This window comes from Ranitomeya variabilis, chromosome 4 (genome assembly GCF_051348905.1).
Source record: "Ranitomeya variabilis isolate aRanVar5 chromosome 4, aRanVar5.hap1, whole genome shotgun sequence".
Classification (NCBI taxonomy): Eukaryota; Metazoa; Chordata; class Amphibia; order Anura; family Dendrobatidae; genus Ranitomeya; species Ranitomeya variabilis.
Window position 1 is genome coordinate 559,491,852 of NC_135235.1, and position 17,117 is coordinate 559,508,968.

General features: G+C 44.3%; 1 protein-coding gene across 2 annotated transcripts in view; it reads left to right on the forward strand.

The window, feature by feature from the left end:
- Positions 1-7,978: 7,978 nt before the first annotated feature.
- CDC27 (cell division cycle 27) overlaps positions 7,979-17,117 on the forward strand; it is a 59,303-nt gene continuing 50,164 nt past the window's right edge. Inside the window, exon 1 of one of the 2 annotated variants that reach the window (XM_077252713.1) lies at positions 7,979-8,318. In XM_077252713.1, coding sequence (XP_077108828.1) covers positions 8,292-8,318 — 27 coding nt within the window. In that variant the 5' untranslated portion in view covers positions 7,979-8,291. The remainder of the gene's footprint in view (positions 8,319-17,117) is intronic. The other variant, XM_077252714.1, reaches the window with a different exon arrangement.

Sequence of the window (17,117 nt, forward strand, 5' to 3'; positions counted from 1 at the left end):
GCATACCAGTGTGCTGTCGTTTTTACATATTTGTTTTAAAGGGGCACGGTAATGTTTTTTTTTATTTAAGGGCACTATATGGGGCAATTTTTTTTATTGTAGCGGCACACTGAGGGGGATATTTGTATTGTATCTGCATTTAAGAGCACAGTGTGATGCTTTTTTTTAATTCAGGGGCCCTATATTTGACATTGTGATTGTAAGAGGAGCAATTTGAGGATCTTCTGCAAAAGCGAGGAACTTGAGAGCTCCGAGTGGAAGTGATAAAGCATGGCCAGGACAGGTTATTCCAAATATCTGGACCAGGTAGTGAAGAAACAGAACAACTCAAAGTAGATGCCACTTATCACTGTATGTAAATGTGTATTCTGCCCCTGTGCAGAACTGATCAGTAATGTAGTCACTGGATGGTCTGCAGACTGATGATGGGGCTAACAATTAGTTTTTTTGTGTGAGACAACTAACCTAACCCTAGCATATCTTTACAATTGTTGAGGTTATACTAGAAGGTGTAGTTTCATACATTAGAAAAATGTGGAATGTTTATGCACATGGTTGTTGTGCCCTCCCCCTTCTGAATATATGCAAGTGACTAGCACACTCCGAAGTGTTGTGATGCAAAAAAAGGGGGGTTTATTTACATACAATGATCACAAACGTTCCGGTCGATACTGGACCTTCATCAGTGCGCTATACAAAAAATAAATAAACAAAGGAAAAAATAACCAATGTGTAAAACAGAAAACAAAATAAATTACAAGAAAAAAACAAAAGTATATACATCACGGAAAACAGCAAAGTCATAAATGTAATAATAAATGGAGAGACAACCAAGGAGTACAGTCAACATTTCTATGTTCACGCTACAAGATGGATACATGCACAATTGGTCAAACGGAACTGATTGTGGGTACCAGGGACGGAGGGGGAGAGGACCACTATGGTGATTGTTAGGGGAGTGGAATGGTATGACGGAGGAAAATAAGGAAATGGGAAAAAAAAAAGGAGAAGAAAAAGAAAAATAAAGAAGGATTTCTGATTGCGGACATTCCTAGATACACTTGTATGCTTGATTGTGTCCCCAGAGGTAATTTAATTAATTTGCATCTATGGTAGGAGAAAAATATAAATATGTAGTGGTGATCTAGCTAAAGTGTGCTCCGAATGGTGAAGCATAGTAATACATACCCGTATAATAAACCTGGTAGTATGAACCAGTAAGGTAAATGTGGCCGTCTAATGGAGGAAAGAAATGTCTGTGGGTATAAAATTATTGGGCTATCATAGGAGCCGCAGGAAATTGCATGCCATGGATAGTAATAATGCCGAAAAAATGTGCTTAAAAAGATTGAGTGTAGGCGTACATACCCATATAGTAGACCTGGGAGACTTAGGCCAGTAAGGCGGCAAGGGCCGTCTGTAGGGAAAATATAATGGGTAATGTGTTAAGAGACTGTCATAATAGTAGAAGCAAAGCGCCAGTGGGGAGTGTGCCGCAAGGGAAACTTACCAAAGACTCACAGAAACAAGGTGTGGGCATACGCGGTATCCACCGCAAGTATGGTGAGGAGGTAATGCGCCTAGACATCTATATATAGGAGAAGGGCCGGGCGTAATATGCGCTCTGTGAAGCCGGCATGTGAGCAGGAAGGGGCGGGGCGGTGATGACACGAGTGTCATATGACAGCAAGGGGCGGCGGCGTGATGTGCGTTCCACAGATGCTGGAAAAAGATGGAGGTGCGTTCCAGGACGAAGAGCGGTGAATCGCTGTGCACTGGTATGGTGGCCGCACGGGATCACAGACGATAGGGAAGTGGGATCAAAGCGGACGATTCTGTAAGAAGAAGCAGAAGATTAGAGTCATGATAACAGAGCAGATTCTCATTACGTGGCATGAGACCAATAAAAATGATCTATGGAGATAATACCAATGAAAAGTTAGACATATTCAAGAAATGCAGGAATGTATGATGATCTAGCAATCAGTCTATACCACTGACAAAGGATTAATGTATGGTCCATTCTGCATTAGGTCACTGTATAACGCCAGAGAGAATAATAGCCTACAGAAAAGACAATTGTGCGTGGTGATAATACCAGAAGGTGAATGGAGTGACATAATGGGGTACCGGAGTGTCCCCATAGACATATGGGAGAACCTTGTACAAGGACATCACATATGGGTCCAAAAACAAAGGTTTTCTTGTTCGGAAGGAAAGCTGTAGGTTACAAACAATAATAATACAACATGAATCACACGAGAAAAAGGCAGAAATGTTGTCTGGATGATGTTCATATATTCTCATAGTAGCCTTGTACTCAGGTTAAGTTATTCAAATGTACCACGGCCTGTGTTAGATAAGGAGTGGTGCATGAATGGGCAAATACCCTAAAATAGTAAAAATAAACCATTTTTCAAATGAAGGACATCAATTCATAATCCCTATTGAGCCCTTTGGGGCTAAGGGTGTTGAGCTCGTGGATCCAGTAAGCCTCTCTGCATTTGAGCATAGAAATGCGATCTCCGCCGCGTCTGGGTGGTGTAACCTGTTCAATTATTTGGAATTTAAGTTGGGATAGGTTGTGACCTTTATCAATGAAGTGTGACGGTATAGGGAGCAGGAGGTTCTTACACCGAATGGTAGATTTGTGTTTGGATATTCTTGATTTTACTGGTTGGGTAGTTTCACCCACATACAGCAGCCCGCAAGGGCACTTAATCAAATACACTGCAAAGTTGGTGTCGCAGGTAAAAAAAACGTTGATGGGATATTTTTTACCCGTGTGTGGGTGATGAATAGTATTGCCTCTAAGTACATTGTTGCATTGGTTGCAACAGAGACAGGGAAAGGTACCTGTTTTGGGATTGCTTAAAAAATGCTGGGTTGGACCAGGATGTGTTGGACCAATATCAGCGCGGACTAAACTGTCCTTGATGTTGCGAGGTCGCTTAAAGCACGGTAGAAAAGGGTGTTGGAACTCTTTAACTGTGGGGTATGCCGTTTGAAGGATATGCCAATATTGGCGGATGGTTTTGTGTAGTTTATATGCCGCAGGGTGATATTGATGTACGAATGGGATGCGTGAAATAGACGCGTCTCTTACCTTTGTAGTACTGTTAGTGTTGGCAGTGTCTAAAATATGTGGGGGATACCCTCTCTCCCGAAACTTACACTTCATCTCTAGTGTTCTTTGATCTTTTGCCGCTGGATCGGAAACTATTTTAGATACTCTGTTCAGCTGAGATTTAGGGATGGACTTTTTCATATTTCTCGGATGAAAACTGTCGTAGTGCAACAGACTGTTGCGGTCTGTTGGTTTAGAGTACAGGTCTGTTGACAAGTTGCCGTTGGCATCCTTCATGACCAGTGTGTCTAGAAAACTGATCTGGTGTAAATCGTGTGTCATCGTGAAGTCCAAACCGGGCCACGATGTTTTGAGAAAGCGAAAAAAATTCTGCAGGGATTCTAGGTCACCACTCCAAATACAGAAGACATCGTCTATATATCTTTTCCATGTCAAAACATGGTTACGGAATAGGTCATGGGTATATATGGATGTGTCCTTGTAATGAGCCATATAGGCGTTGGCATATGGAGGTGCCCCGTTTGAACCCATGGCCGAGCCCTTGATTTGGAGATAATAGGTGTCCTCGAAAAGAAAAAAGTTGTTATTTAAAACAATTGACAGGAGTTCACAACACAAATCTATAAGATCGGGGTCCATATTGTTCTTAGAGAGAAGCCAACGGGTGGATTGGATGCCATTACTGTGTGGTATTGACGTGTATAGGTCCTTCACGTCGAAGGAAACCAAATAGGTATCTGAGGGAATAGGGGTAATACCTCTAATTATTTCGAGAAACGCTTCGGTGTCTAAAAGAAAAGAGCTGGTGTTCCTAATGAGGGGTGTTAAAATTTTTTCTAAATAAATAGAAATGGGGGCCAGGACCGAATCTGTGGAAGCCACGATTGGTCTGTCTGGTGGGTTTTGCAGGTTCTTATGTATCTTTGGAAGGATGTATATTACTGGCGTGATTGGGTGTTTTTTGGTTAAGAAGTCCCGCGTTTTGCAGTCCAGAATCCCACGGGATTGGAAATCCTCTAGTGTCGTCTGGATGGTATTTTGGATACTGCTAGTGGGGTTATGTGGGAGTTGTTGGTAAGTGGTGGTATCGCCGAGTTGGCGATATACCTCATTCCTATAAAGGAGTTTGTCCATTACCACAATGGCACCACGATTATCAGCTGGCTTGATAATAATATCCTTCTCTTGTTGTAAGGACTTTAAGGCCTGTCTTTCTGATATGGAAAGGTTTGGGGGGTAGTGGATTCTACCTCTATCTGTGTCATTCCGTAATTTCTGGAAAGAGTTGTCTACAAATTGGATAAAAGTCTCTAGGGGATGGGACCCCTTGGGTGGCTGGTATGTGCTTTTATCTCTCAGCCCGAGGCTAGCTGCAGTGATACCTGCTGATGGAGGAGTGTGTGAGCTGGATGGTATTACATGGTGACTATCAACAAATTGTAATTTCAACCGTAAGGATCTGTAGAATTTCTGTAGATCCATGTCCATTTGAAAAGTATTGTGTTTGTAACTGGGACAGAAGGAAAGTCCTTTTTGTAGAGCGCTGTGTTCAGCTACCCCTAAGGATTTGGAGGAGATATTGACAACTAATAGTTATATACCTGGGATCTGGTCACTCGTATGAAGTCCATGTTTCTGGGTCCTGTGGAGCCCCCGTCTAGTCCTCTTCTTTTCCCTTGTCGCCTCTGTCGGCCTAAAAAATGACCTGGATGCGGGTACCTTCCAGGTCTCTCCGGGTCCGAGTCGGAGGTTGTATAGTCCACGGACGAGCGATAGCCATTCTGTCTGAAGGGTTTTCTGATTGTAGACTTGTCTTGCCATTGATAGACTCGGTTGAGTTCGTAGTCCTCAAGGTCCCTCTGGAACTTGGTTCTTTTTTTGAGTTCGATGTCACAGCGGTGTTCGGTGATGTTGGTGTCGATCTTTTTCTTGAGGGTGTTGAATTCGTCCACAGGTATGGTAGAGGAAAGTTGACTCTCGATGTTCTTGATTTGTTCCTGAGTGGAAGAGATCTCCTTGTGTAGATGTTCTAGTGTGAGAACCATAAGATCAAAGGAGCATTTATTCAAAATTAGTTCAAACTTGGTACAAAATTCTGTGGAGTTGCTAAATAGAGTGGGACGTAGTGAAACCCTCAAGCCCCGGGGAATCCTCTGAGCCTTGAGATACTCAGTCAGAGTAGCCCCGTGAAGTTCCAGGTTGGTGCAGCGTCGAAGTTCGCGCTCCCAATCCCTGCCCCATGTTTCACAGGGGGGGATTTTAAGGAAGTCGCTTAGAATTTTAGACAAAGCGATAATGTTGGATTTCTCCTCTGGGTTGTAGGAAAAGGTTAAGGCTGACATAACAATGTTGGCGTGCTAAACATAAGGGTAAATATTGTGGTATAGAGAATGTAAAGCACAGCCTAGGAGGGGAGGTGCACAGTCATAGGTTCCCAAACCTTGGCGTATATATGCAAGTGAGTAGCACACTCCGAAGTGTTGTAATGCAAAAAAAGGGGGGTTTATTTACATACAATGATCACAAACGTTTCGGTCGATACTGGACCCTCCCCCTTCTGAACACCTAGATACTCCCTCTGCATTCAGAGTCAACCATTGTTATATAAAATGTACTAACTAAATATTATGGTATATAGTGTATTTATTTATTATGTATAGCATAGTCCCTAATTATATTGTCCTCTCTTATTATGCAAAGTGTCAACCTTTATTAAATTACTGAAATTATTTTGAGGGGGAAATAAAAATAACAAAACTAAAATAATGTGGTTGCATAAGTGTGAACACCCTCTAATTGTGGATGTGGTGGTGTTAAGAATTAGCCAGTCACATTTAAACTCATTTTTAATACCAGGCAGTACACGACTGCCGTCATTTAAAGTGACTAACCCCATCTAAAATTTTGCCATTCTAGTAGGATTTTCGTGACATTTTCTTACAGCAAAGGGATCTCATTGTTGAAAGTTATGAGCCATGAGCACAAAAAACATTCCAAGGCATTAGATAAACCATGGAGCACTGTGAAGACGCTAACCAAAAATTTGCTTAAATTTAGCAGAACTGTGACATTACCTAGAACTGGTCGTCCCTCAAAAACTAATGAAAAAACAAGGCAACAAGAAAATGGGTCCGGGAGGCTGCCAAGAGGCCTACAGTAATATCAAAGGAGCTGCAGGAATTTGTAGCAAAGTACGGTTGGTGTATTGCATGTGATAACAATCTCCAGTATTCTTCATATGTCTGGCCTCTGTGGTAGGGTGGCAAGACGAAAGGCTTTTAGTTAGCATAGTGCTGTGTCTTATTATGTAGAGTGTCATCCCTTATTATAGTGTCTTCCCTTCTTATGTAGAGCATTGTCCCTTATTATAGTGCCTTCCCATATTATGTACAGCGTCGTCCCTTATTATAGCGTCTTCCCTTATTATATAGAGCGTCGTCCCTTATTATGGTCGAGAGAAGAGAAAAAAGACTAGACTAATAATGGTGTGCACATCCACATGTAAAATATAAGAAAAAAACTTTATTGCACCTCAAGACAAAACAACATTTAAAAACATGTAAAATACATATAACATGATCAATAAACCATCACCCCCAAAGAACTAGGCCAATTAGGCATAGAATGAAACAAATGAAATAATCAATGTTATATTTATAAAAAGCTCAATATTTCCCATACCTTTTAGGATAACACACCAGTGATCTGGGGGTTGGGATCCATAATTATGTTTTCCCAATGCGGCACACTTGTGACAGCAATCATGTGCATATATGCTATGTAAGGTGTATTGTATTCACTATACATACTGTTGTGTTCACATTATTTTTGGGATGTTGTATGGCTTGCCACTTATATTTGCTTGTACTCACTGACTAGACCCATATTATGGTGTACATGGGCCATTATTGAGCTTTTTATAAATATAACATTATTTCATTTGTTTCACTCTATGCCGAACTGGCCTAGTTCTTTGGGGGTGATGGTTTATTGGTCATGTTATATGTATTTTACATGTTTTTAAATGTTTATGTTTTTTTTGTCTTGAGGTGCAATAGTTTTTTTCTTAGATTTTACTATGTGGATGTGCACACCATCATTAGTCGTCTTTTTTCTCTTCTCTCGTACATATCCAATACAGATTGCTGCACCCCATTTTTGCAATTTATATGATGATATATTTGTGATAGCAGTGCACCCCTTATTCCTCTTGTCCTTTATTATGGTGTCTTCCATTATTATACGAGTATAGAGCATTGTCCCTTATTATAGCATCTTCCATTATTATATAGAGCGCTTATTAGTTCCTTCCCTTATTATGTACAGCGTCATCCCTTACAGTGTGTTGCCTTGTTATGTAGTGTCATCCCTTAGTTTAGTGTCCTCCCTTATTATGCAGAGCATCGTCCCTTATAACGGTATCTTCCCTATGTACAGCATCGTCCCTTATTATAGTGTCTTCCCTTATTATGAACAGCATCGTTCCTTATTATAGCTTCCTCCCTTATAGTGTCTTCCCTTATTATGTAATAATAATAATAGAGCTACGCCCCTTATTATAGTGTCTTCCCTTATTATGTAGCATATTGTCCCATAGTATTGTCTTCCCTTATTATGTAGAGTGACGTCTCAATAGTGTCTTCTCTTATTATGCACAGCGTGGTCCCATTTTGAGTGTGGTAAAGATCCATCCTAGGGTATGATGGATGGGGTCACGTTATATAGCATTTCTTTTCCTGATTAGGCCATCCCAACACAAATACATTCACTTTCAACCAATCTCTCTGATATCACCCATTTTGCCTCTGGTGTTCTTATGAGTGATGAACAACTAATATCTGTGGCACTTCGGGTGTACCGCAATATACATCTGTCTACTAGAGGGCGCTCTTCCTTGGCCTCGTCTGTGTCACGTTACTTCCGGCTACAGATTACATTTCGACGACTTCCGTTTCTATTTGGTGCTTTACGGCCACTGCCGCAGATTTTCGTCTAGCTTCGTTACTTGTCGGCAATTTCCGTAAGAACTCGGAGGAGGCCGGCTGTTTTCGGTTGTATTCGCCAACATTCGGCAATCTCCGGCGGCCTCCCCGGTAACGGTCGCTGTGAGTTTAAATGAGCCGGAGCCGCCCGTCTAACGTCCCGAGAGCACCCCATAGGGAGAGAGGCCCCGACAGCGGGAGAAAGCGCGGGAGGCCGGAGGATGACGGTGCTGCAAGAACCCGTCCAGGTAATTGGCGCCCCGGCTGATCCGAGCACTACACAGCCAGGCCTGGGGCCTAGTGATGGCACAGGGGATGGGGAGAGGCAGGAGACGGAGCCTCACTGGGGACACCGGGGAGGAGGACGGACGTGTGGGGGTGAGGATGACAGTAGTTACAGGGTGCGGAGGAGGGGGCAGCAGGATTGGTGACTGTGTGTGTGTGACACTGTGTGTGTGTGTGTGTGTGTGTGTGACACTGTGTGTGTGTGACACTGTGTGTGTGTGACACTGTGTGTGTGACACTGTGTGTGTGACACTGTGTGTGTGACACTGTGTGTGTGACACTGTGTGTGTGACACTGTGTGTGACACTGTGTGTGTGTGTGTGACACTGTGTGTGTGTGTGTGTGTGACACTGTGTGTGTGTGTGTGTGACACTGTGTGTGTGTGTGTGACACTGTGTGTGTGACACTGTGTGTGTGTGTGACGCTGTGTGTGTGTGACGCTGTGTGTGTGTGACGCTGTGTGTGTGTGACGCTGTGTGTGTGTGACGCTGTGTGTGTGTGACGCTGTGTGTGTGTGACGCTGTGTGTGTGTGACGCTGTGTGTGTGTGACGCTGTGTGTGTGTGACGCTGTGTGTGTGTGACGCTGTGTGTGTGTGACGCTGTGTGTGTGTGACGCTGTGTGTGAGACGGTGTGTGTGACGCTGTGTGTGTGAGACGCTGTGTGTGTGAGACGCTGTGTGTGTGTGAGACGCTGTGTGTGTGTGAGACGCTGTGTGTGTGTGTGTGTCACGCTGTGTGTGTGTGACGCGCTGTGTGTGTGTGTGTCGCGCTGTGTGTGTGTGTGTGTCGCGCTGTGTGTGTGACACGCTGTGTGTGTGTGTGTGACGCGCTGTGTGTGTGTGTCGCGCTGTGTGTGTGTGTGTGTGTCGCGCTGTGTGTGTGTGTGTGTGTCGCGCTGTGTGTGTGTCGCGCTGTGTGTGACACGCTGTGTGTGTGTGTGTGTGACACGCTGTGTGTGTGACACGCTGTGTGTGTGTGTGTGTGACACGCTGTGTGTGTGTGTGTGTGACACGCTGTGTGTGTGTGTGTGTGTGTGACACGCTGTGTGTGTGTGTGACACGCTGTGTGTGTGTGTGTGTGACACGCTGTGTGTGACACGTGTGTGTGTGACACACTGTGTGTGTGTGTGACACGCTGTGTGTGACACGTTGTGTGTGTGTGACACACTGTGTGTGTGTGTGACACACTGTGTGTGTGTGTGACACGCTGTGTGTGACACATTGTGTGTGTGTGTCACGCTGTGTGTGTGTGTGTCACGCTGTGTGTGTGTGTGACACGCTGTGTGTGTGTGACACGCTGTGTGTGTGTGTGACACGCTGTGTGTGTGTGTGTGACACGCTGTGTGTGACACGCTGTGTGTGTGACACGCTGTGTGTGTGACACGCTGTGTGTGTGACACGCTGTGTGTGTGTGTGTGACACGCTGTGTGTGTGTGTGTGTGACACGCTGTGTGTGTGTGTGACACGCTGTGTGTGTGTGTGTGACACGCTGTGTGTGTGTGTGTGACACGCTGTGTGTGTGTGTGACACGCTGTGTGTGTGTGTGACACGCTGTGTGTGTGTGTGACACGCTGTGTGTGTGTGTGACACGCTGTGTGTGTGTGTGTGTGACACGCTGTGTGTGTGTGTGTGTGACACGCTGTGTGTGTGTGTGACACGCTGTGTGTGTGTGTGTGACACGCTGTGTGTGTGTGTGTGACACGCTGTGTGTGTGTGTGTGACACGCTGTGTGTGTGTGTGTGTGACACGCTGTGTGTGTGTGTGTGTGTGACACGCTGTGTGTGTGTGTGTGTGACACGCTGTGTGTGTGTGTGTGTGACACGCTGTGTGTGTGTGTGTGTGACACGCTGTGTGTGTGACACGCTGTGTGTGTGTGTGTGTGACACGCTGTGTGTGTGACACGCTGTGTGTGTGTGTGTGACACGCTGTGTGTGTGTGTGTGACACGCTGTGTGTGTGTGTGTGACACGCTGTGTGTGTGTGTGACACGCTGTGTGTGTGTGTGTGACACGCTGTGTGTGTGTGTGTGACACGCTGTGTGTGTGTGTGTGACACGCTGTGTGTGTGTGTGTGACACGCTGTGTGTGTGTGTGTCACGCTGTGTGTGTGTGTGACACGCTGTGTGTGTGTGTGTGTGTGTGTGTGTGACACGCTGTGTGTGTGTGTGACACGCTGTGTGTGTGTGTGTGTGACACGCTGTGTGTGTGTGTGACACGCTGTGTGTGTGTGTGTGTGTGTGACACGCTGTGTGTGTGTGTGTGTGTGTGACACGCTGTGTGTGTGTGTGTGTGTGTGACACGCTGTGTGTGTGTGACACGCTGTGTGTGTGTGACACGCTGTGTGTGTGTGACACGCTGTGTGTGTGTGACACGCTGTGTGTGTGTGACACGCTGTGTGTGTGTGTGTGTGTGTGTCATGCTGTGTGAGACAGAGACAGGGCCACCTCCAGTTTTTTATGGGCCCCGAGCGAAAGAGTGATATCTATTGTAAATTCTGCTATAGGTCAGAAATCGGACAGTATAGTCCTCCATACAGTATAATGAGCCCCATATATTGCTCCATACAGTATTATGGGCACCACATAATGTTCCATACAGTATAATGAGCCCCATATATTGCTCCATACAGTATAGTGACCCACATATGTTGCTCCTTTCAGAATAATAGACCCCATATATTGCTCCATCTAGAATAATGGGCCCCATATAATGCTCCATACAGAATGTGCCCCATAATATTCCATACAATATAATGGGCTCCATACAGTATGATGAGCCCCATTTAATGCTCCATACATAATGAGCCCCATATAACGCTCCACATAGTATAATGAGCCCCATATATTGCTCCATACAGTATATGATGGGCCCCATATATTGCTCCATACAGTATATGATGGGCCCCATATATTGCTCCATATATGAGACCCGTATTATGCTCCATACATAGTAGACCCATATAAAGCTCCGTACAATATATGATGGCCCCATATAATGCTCCACACAGTATAACAAACCCCATATATATACAGTTTTGGGCATCGGTGCTCAGGAAGGATATAGTGGAACTAGAGCTAGTACAAAGGAGGGCAACAAAATTAATAAAGGGGAAGGGGGAACTACAATACCCAGAGAGATTAGTAAAATTAGGATTATTTAGTCTTGCAAAAAGACGACTGAGGGGCGATCTAATAACCATGTATGACTATATAAGGGGACAATACAAATATCTCTCCGAGGATCTGTTTATACCAAGGAAGGTGACGGTCACAAGGGGGCATTCTCTGCGTCTGGAGGAGAGAAGGTTTTTCCACCAACATAGAAGAGGATTCTTTACTGTTAGGGCAGTGATAATCTGGAATTCCTTGCCTGAGGAGGTGGTGATGGCGAACTCAGTCGAGGGGTTCAAGAGAGGCCTGGATGTCTTCCTGGAGCATAACAATATTGTATCTTACAGTTATTAGGTTCTGTAGAAGGACGTAGATCTGGGCATTTATTCTGACAGAATATAGGCTGAACTGGATGGACAAATGTCTTTTTTCAGCCTTGCTAACTATGTTACTATGTGACATATATTGCTCCATACAGAATAATTGGCTCTATATATTGCTCAATACAGAATAATGAGCCCCATATATTGCTCCATATATAATGGGACCCATATTATGCTCCATACATAATGGGCCCATGTAAAGCTCCACACAGTCTATACTGGCCCCATATAATTCTCCATTCATAATGGGCCCCATATAATGCTCCATGCAGTACATGATGGGACTCATATAATCCTCCATATATAATGGGACCATATACAGTAATGCTGGATACATAAAGGGCCCCATATAATGCTCCATACAGTGTATGATGGGCCCCATATGTTTCTCCGTATATAACTTGACCCATATTTTGCTACATACATAATGGGCCCATATAAAGCTCCTCACAGTATATGATGGGCCCATATAAAGCTCCTCACAGTATATGATGGCCCCATATAATGCTCCATACAGTATACGATGGGCCCCATATATTGTTACATATATAATGGGCCCCATATAATGCTCCAGTTTATGATGGACCCCACATATTGCTTCAAACATAAAAAAAACTAATCAAATACTCGCCTCCCCTTGCTGGCCGCAGGTCCGGAGTCATCAGAGTCGTTGTCTTCTAGCTCTGCACTGTGACTGCTCACAGCAGACGGCACACACTATCGTGCCATCTGACCTGAAATGTCACCGAGTCAGAAGATGCCGCAGCGGAGGAATGGGGAGAGGTAAGTATTGCAAGTACCATGGCCCTGAGCAAACCTCTCACGGGCAGTGGTGACATCATCCAGACTTTATTCTGGCTGAGTGTTTATTTACAATATAACTATAGGATTAGTAATGGATATGTATGATGTGATGGCAAAATAAAGATCTTCCTATGTTTTTCACCTGGAATGGATGCTGCTCTTTCTTCTATTTTTTGTGAGTATTGGTCCAATTGGATCCGTGGACTTTGGAGCTTGCATCCTGGTTGAAGCCTGAGTGCTGTCGGTTGATTGTTTTGTATATAGTAATGGATATGTGTCATATATATATACGCCTCTCCATTTCTAATCCTTGGGCTTGATGTCACCAGACAATACAAATGTGACATCAACCTCACAAATATGAACCCCACTTGCAACCGCCACAGGGCAACTGGGAAGAGCCGTGCAAAGCGCCAGAATTGGCGCGTGTAATAGATGTGCCTTTCCTGGGTGCCTGTGGGCTGCTATTTTTAGGCTGGGTTGGCAATATCAATGACCCCTTCCTAGTCAGAGAATACCAGCTCCAAGCTGTTTGCTTTATCAAGGCTAGTTGTCCAAAATTGGGGGTCCACACAGTGTTTTTCAATTATTTATTTAAACAATTAAAAATACGTCGTTGGGACCCCTCTATTCTTGATAACCAGCCTTGGTAAAACTGTCAGCTGAGGTTTGCAGCCCGCAGTTGTCAGTTTTGGCTGGTTGGTTATCAAAAATACAGGGGAACCCATGCCATCTTTTTTTATTTATAACGCAGGCAGCTGATGAATACTGTTAACGGCTGAATACAACTCTCAACATTGTCCCCTGCTAGTGCTGATCACAGCACAATCAAGGGAGAATGATGAGAGCGTTCTTCAGCACCCAGCGAACAGTAGTAATAGTACCGCTGCTTCCCAGGCACCACTATGTGTGATACTGATGTATATTACATGGACACTGATTTTCTCCGGTACTGGTTTTTCTGGTACCGGAAGTATCAGGACGTGTGAAAGAACCCTTATGGAGAAGTAAGTAATCTGCTATTAGTTGGTGGCATATTATGGCTTCTCTGGCATCTTGTTCTGTGGAAGGTTGATTGCAAGCTAGTGCCATGTTAGAGTGGTTTTTATTACTAGCACCTGTGAGTAATCTATTGATGGTTCCATATTACGACGTAACTATTTTGACTGGGACCTGTTAGAAGCAGGGCATATCTAAAGCTGGTGCCTTGCACTAAAGTGACATCTCAGACTGGCAACTTTATGGGAAGGTATAATCCACAGCTAGTGCAATGTTATGAGGTGGCTTGTATGACTGTTCGCCATGGTATAGTAAGGTGTAACCTGCAGCTAGTGCAATGTTAGGGGTTGGCTTTTATGGCTGGCATCTTGGTACAGGGCTCTCAATGATGCCTTGCAACTAGGACAGGAAGGACCATTCAGCAGCTGATTGTCACGGGAGTAAGCAGTCTGTAGCCAGCGCCATAATAAAAGGTAGCTTCTGCTGTTGGCAGCTTGTTATGGGGAAGCGAGTTCTGTGACGGGCACTGTAAAGCATCCGTGGCCAATGTCTTTTGTGGGGGAATTTCTGTGGTGCTTATGGGGTGTTCTCTAAGACTTGCTTTCACTCAGACTGGCATTTTCGGGGCAGTGCACAGTAATTTTGAGTGTAAATCCAGCTGTAGACTTGATGCTTTCTAAAGAGGGGCTGTTCTACACAGTCCACGACTCCACAGCACTGGTCACTACTGAGCATGTACATAACGTGCAGTACAGATTCATCTCATCTACGACTCCACAGCACTGTCTCACTACTGAGCATGTACATAAAGTGCAGCACAGATTCATCTCAACTAAAAGCTGAGATGCTTAGATCAGGAACAGAACAGACATTTATAGGACATTTCATAACTTTCCCAAATTCTTAAAAAAACATTTACAGCACATGCAGTGTACTACTGTACCCAATTTATAAGATATTTTAGGAGTCGGTCCATTTTATACTCCACAGCCCGGTGACTAGGGCAAAATTAAAGTTATGGGTCTTGGAAAAAGGAGGTAAAAAAATGAGAGCAAAAATGAAACTGACTTTATTTCTGTAAGGCCCATACAAATGAATGGGATAGTTTCAGAGATTTCGGCAAGGAATCTGCTTCGCTTGAACACCCTACCCATGGACTGCTGGGATCCCATCAGCTGCCTCCCAACAGGATGTCGGTGCCTTATAACATCTTCCTAGTCATTGCACTGATCCTTGTGACGTTGTACTGCAGCTGCAGACAATCTTCCGTAATGATGGATTGTGGTAATGGCTGCGTGACTCATCAGCATTTACATTTCTGAATGCATTCTTGATATGGTCCCCATCAGATGATGAGTGTTTTCCTTTAAATCCAGTGTTATACTGACCTTTCTTAGAGATTCGTCAGCCACAGACATTATGGTGATGCACTTGTGAGTAGTAACCTATGCATGGTTTTCTTAAAATGCTGAGTAAAGATGGCCCCAAAAGTCTGGGCACAGGGCCTACTTGGCTATTGTTATTTTTACCAGTCTCCTTTATGGCGTATTGGATGCAGAACTTGAGAACTTGCCATTCACTAGAGCTGTAATTTACCTTCTACCCCACACCCCCCCATTACACCTCTTCCTCGGAGAATGGACAGCAAGGAATTCCCTGCCCGGCATCACAATGCTCAGTCACCAGTGATGTTTGGCATATCCTTCATGTTGGATCTACTTGGCCATGCAGTCACAATGAACTGTGAATTCTGATTGCTGGAGCGATGGTGAAATCTATGTATACACCCAATTAGGACGTATGGACAGCATGGGGGGTGCAGAGTTGGAAACTGTCCAATATATCCTGCTGTTTATAACTCAGTCTTGCCCCCCCATGTTTCAAGTGTTGTATGGACATCTCTGTAAAAGACATGCTCAATCTTCTGGTATTTCCTGTAACATTAATAGGTGGCAATACCAGCGCCAGTAGAGATGCACTTGCATTTCCTGCCAAGCCTCATTGCTCATACTGTGCCCTTTATTCAGCGACCATTCTTGATGGAGACTAACCGTTGAAAACCCTGCTTGTTAGTTAGAGCACCACTAGTAGCCAGACTGTCAGAAATGACCAGGTTAAATGGGTCTGAACCAGTGTCTTCTGTTTGAAGGGAGTGGAGGTTGTTCATGTGTACTGTCAATCAATTTAAATGGACCCTGTCGGCACAGAATGACTGTTCTAACCAAGTACAGACGCTCAATGCTTCATGACTGGGCTAACACCTCCCCACCTGCTTGTTTTCCCTCAATCTCCACCCTCCCCTTTTCTTTGATTGACCGCTCTGCCTTCATAAAGCCAGAGATGGATGGAAACCAAGCAGATAGGAAGGTGTATTTAAATGATTGGCCCCACTATGAAGCACAAAGCACCTGTACGTGGTTTGAACAGACATTATTTACTGACAGAGTCCCTTTAATCTCTCTGGAGTATAGGATAGCTATCTAGGCTAGGGTTAAAGGGAACCTGTCAGCAGGATTGTGCTGAGTAACCTACAGACAGTGTCAGGTCGGTTTCGTTATACTGATGACAATGATACTTGGGCGATGAAATCCGTCTTGTGGTTGTTTAATCTTTATTTTCAGTTTTGATATGCTCGTGCTTCGGGGTGGGGGGGGGGGTTCTTCATCTGGTGTTCTGATTAGCTATTCATACTGATGGCTTATGACAGTTCATCAACCAAGCTATCATTTTAATCAGCTCCAACCTAACACAGCCTGTAGGTTGATCAGCACAATCCTGCTGCCAGGTTCCCTTTAAATCTAAGCACTACACAGCCCGATTAGGTGCATCTGGATAGCCATGACTAGAACCAGGCCATGTGTTCACTGTTGGCTGTCAGTTGGGGGAAGCTGAGCAGAGTGGGTTGTGTTAGCGAGAGACAAGCGAGAATCCCTCTCTGAGGAGGGTGTGTGCACCAAACTGCAAGTATTACTGATTATTATGGACAATAGCTGTTTGTGTGACCGCACTGAGACTAGCTGAGCCATGTTGAGTAGCCAGGGCCTATATTGTTTAGTTAGTGCCTGTACAACCCAGGGATTTTATGTTTATAGTTTTGTTTTCGGTACTTGAGGAAATTAGTTTGTTTGTGATATAAAAACCCTGTGGCTTTGTGTTCCAAGTGTGTACCCGAGAGTGTGAACCTCTACAGGGGCTAGTGAAGATAATTAAGCAATGTACTTGTGACTTCCAATCTGGCGATCGTTGTGGGTCTCGGACATTCAGCTGGGAAATTAATGGAAAAGCGGAGTCGGCGCTCATGTTGTGCTTTTCTCCATTTATGACTATGGCAATTTCTGGAGAGGTCACGCATACTCCTAAAGGGGATTTTCACACACACAGAGACACACCAGCTTAAAATGGCTCTACGTAAGCAAATAATGCAGAAATAAAATAAAGCTAGGGGTGTGACTTATTTTTTTTTTTTTT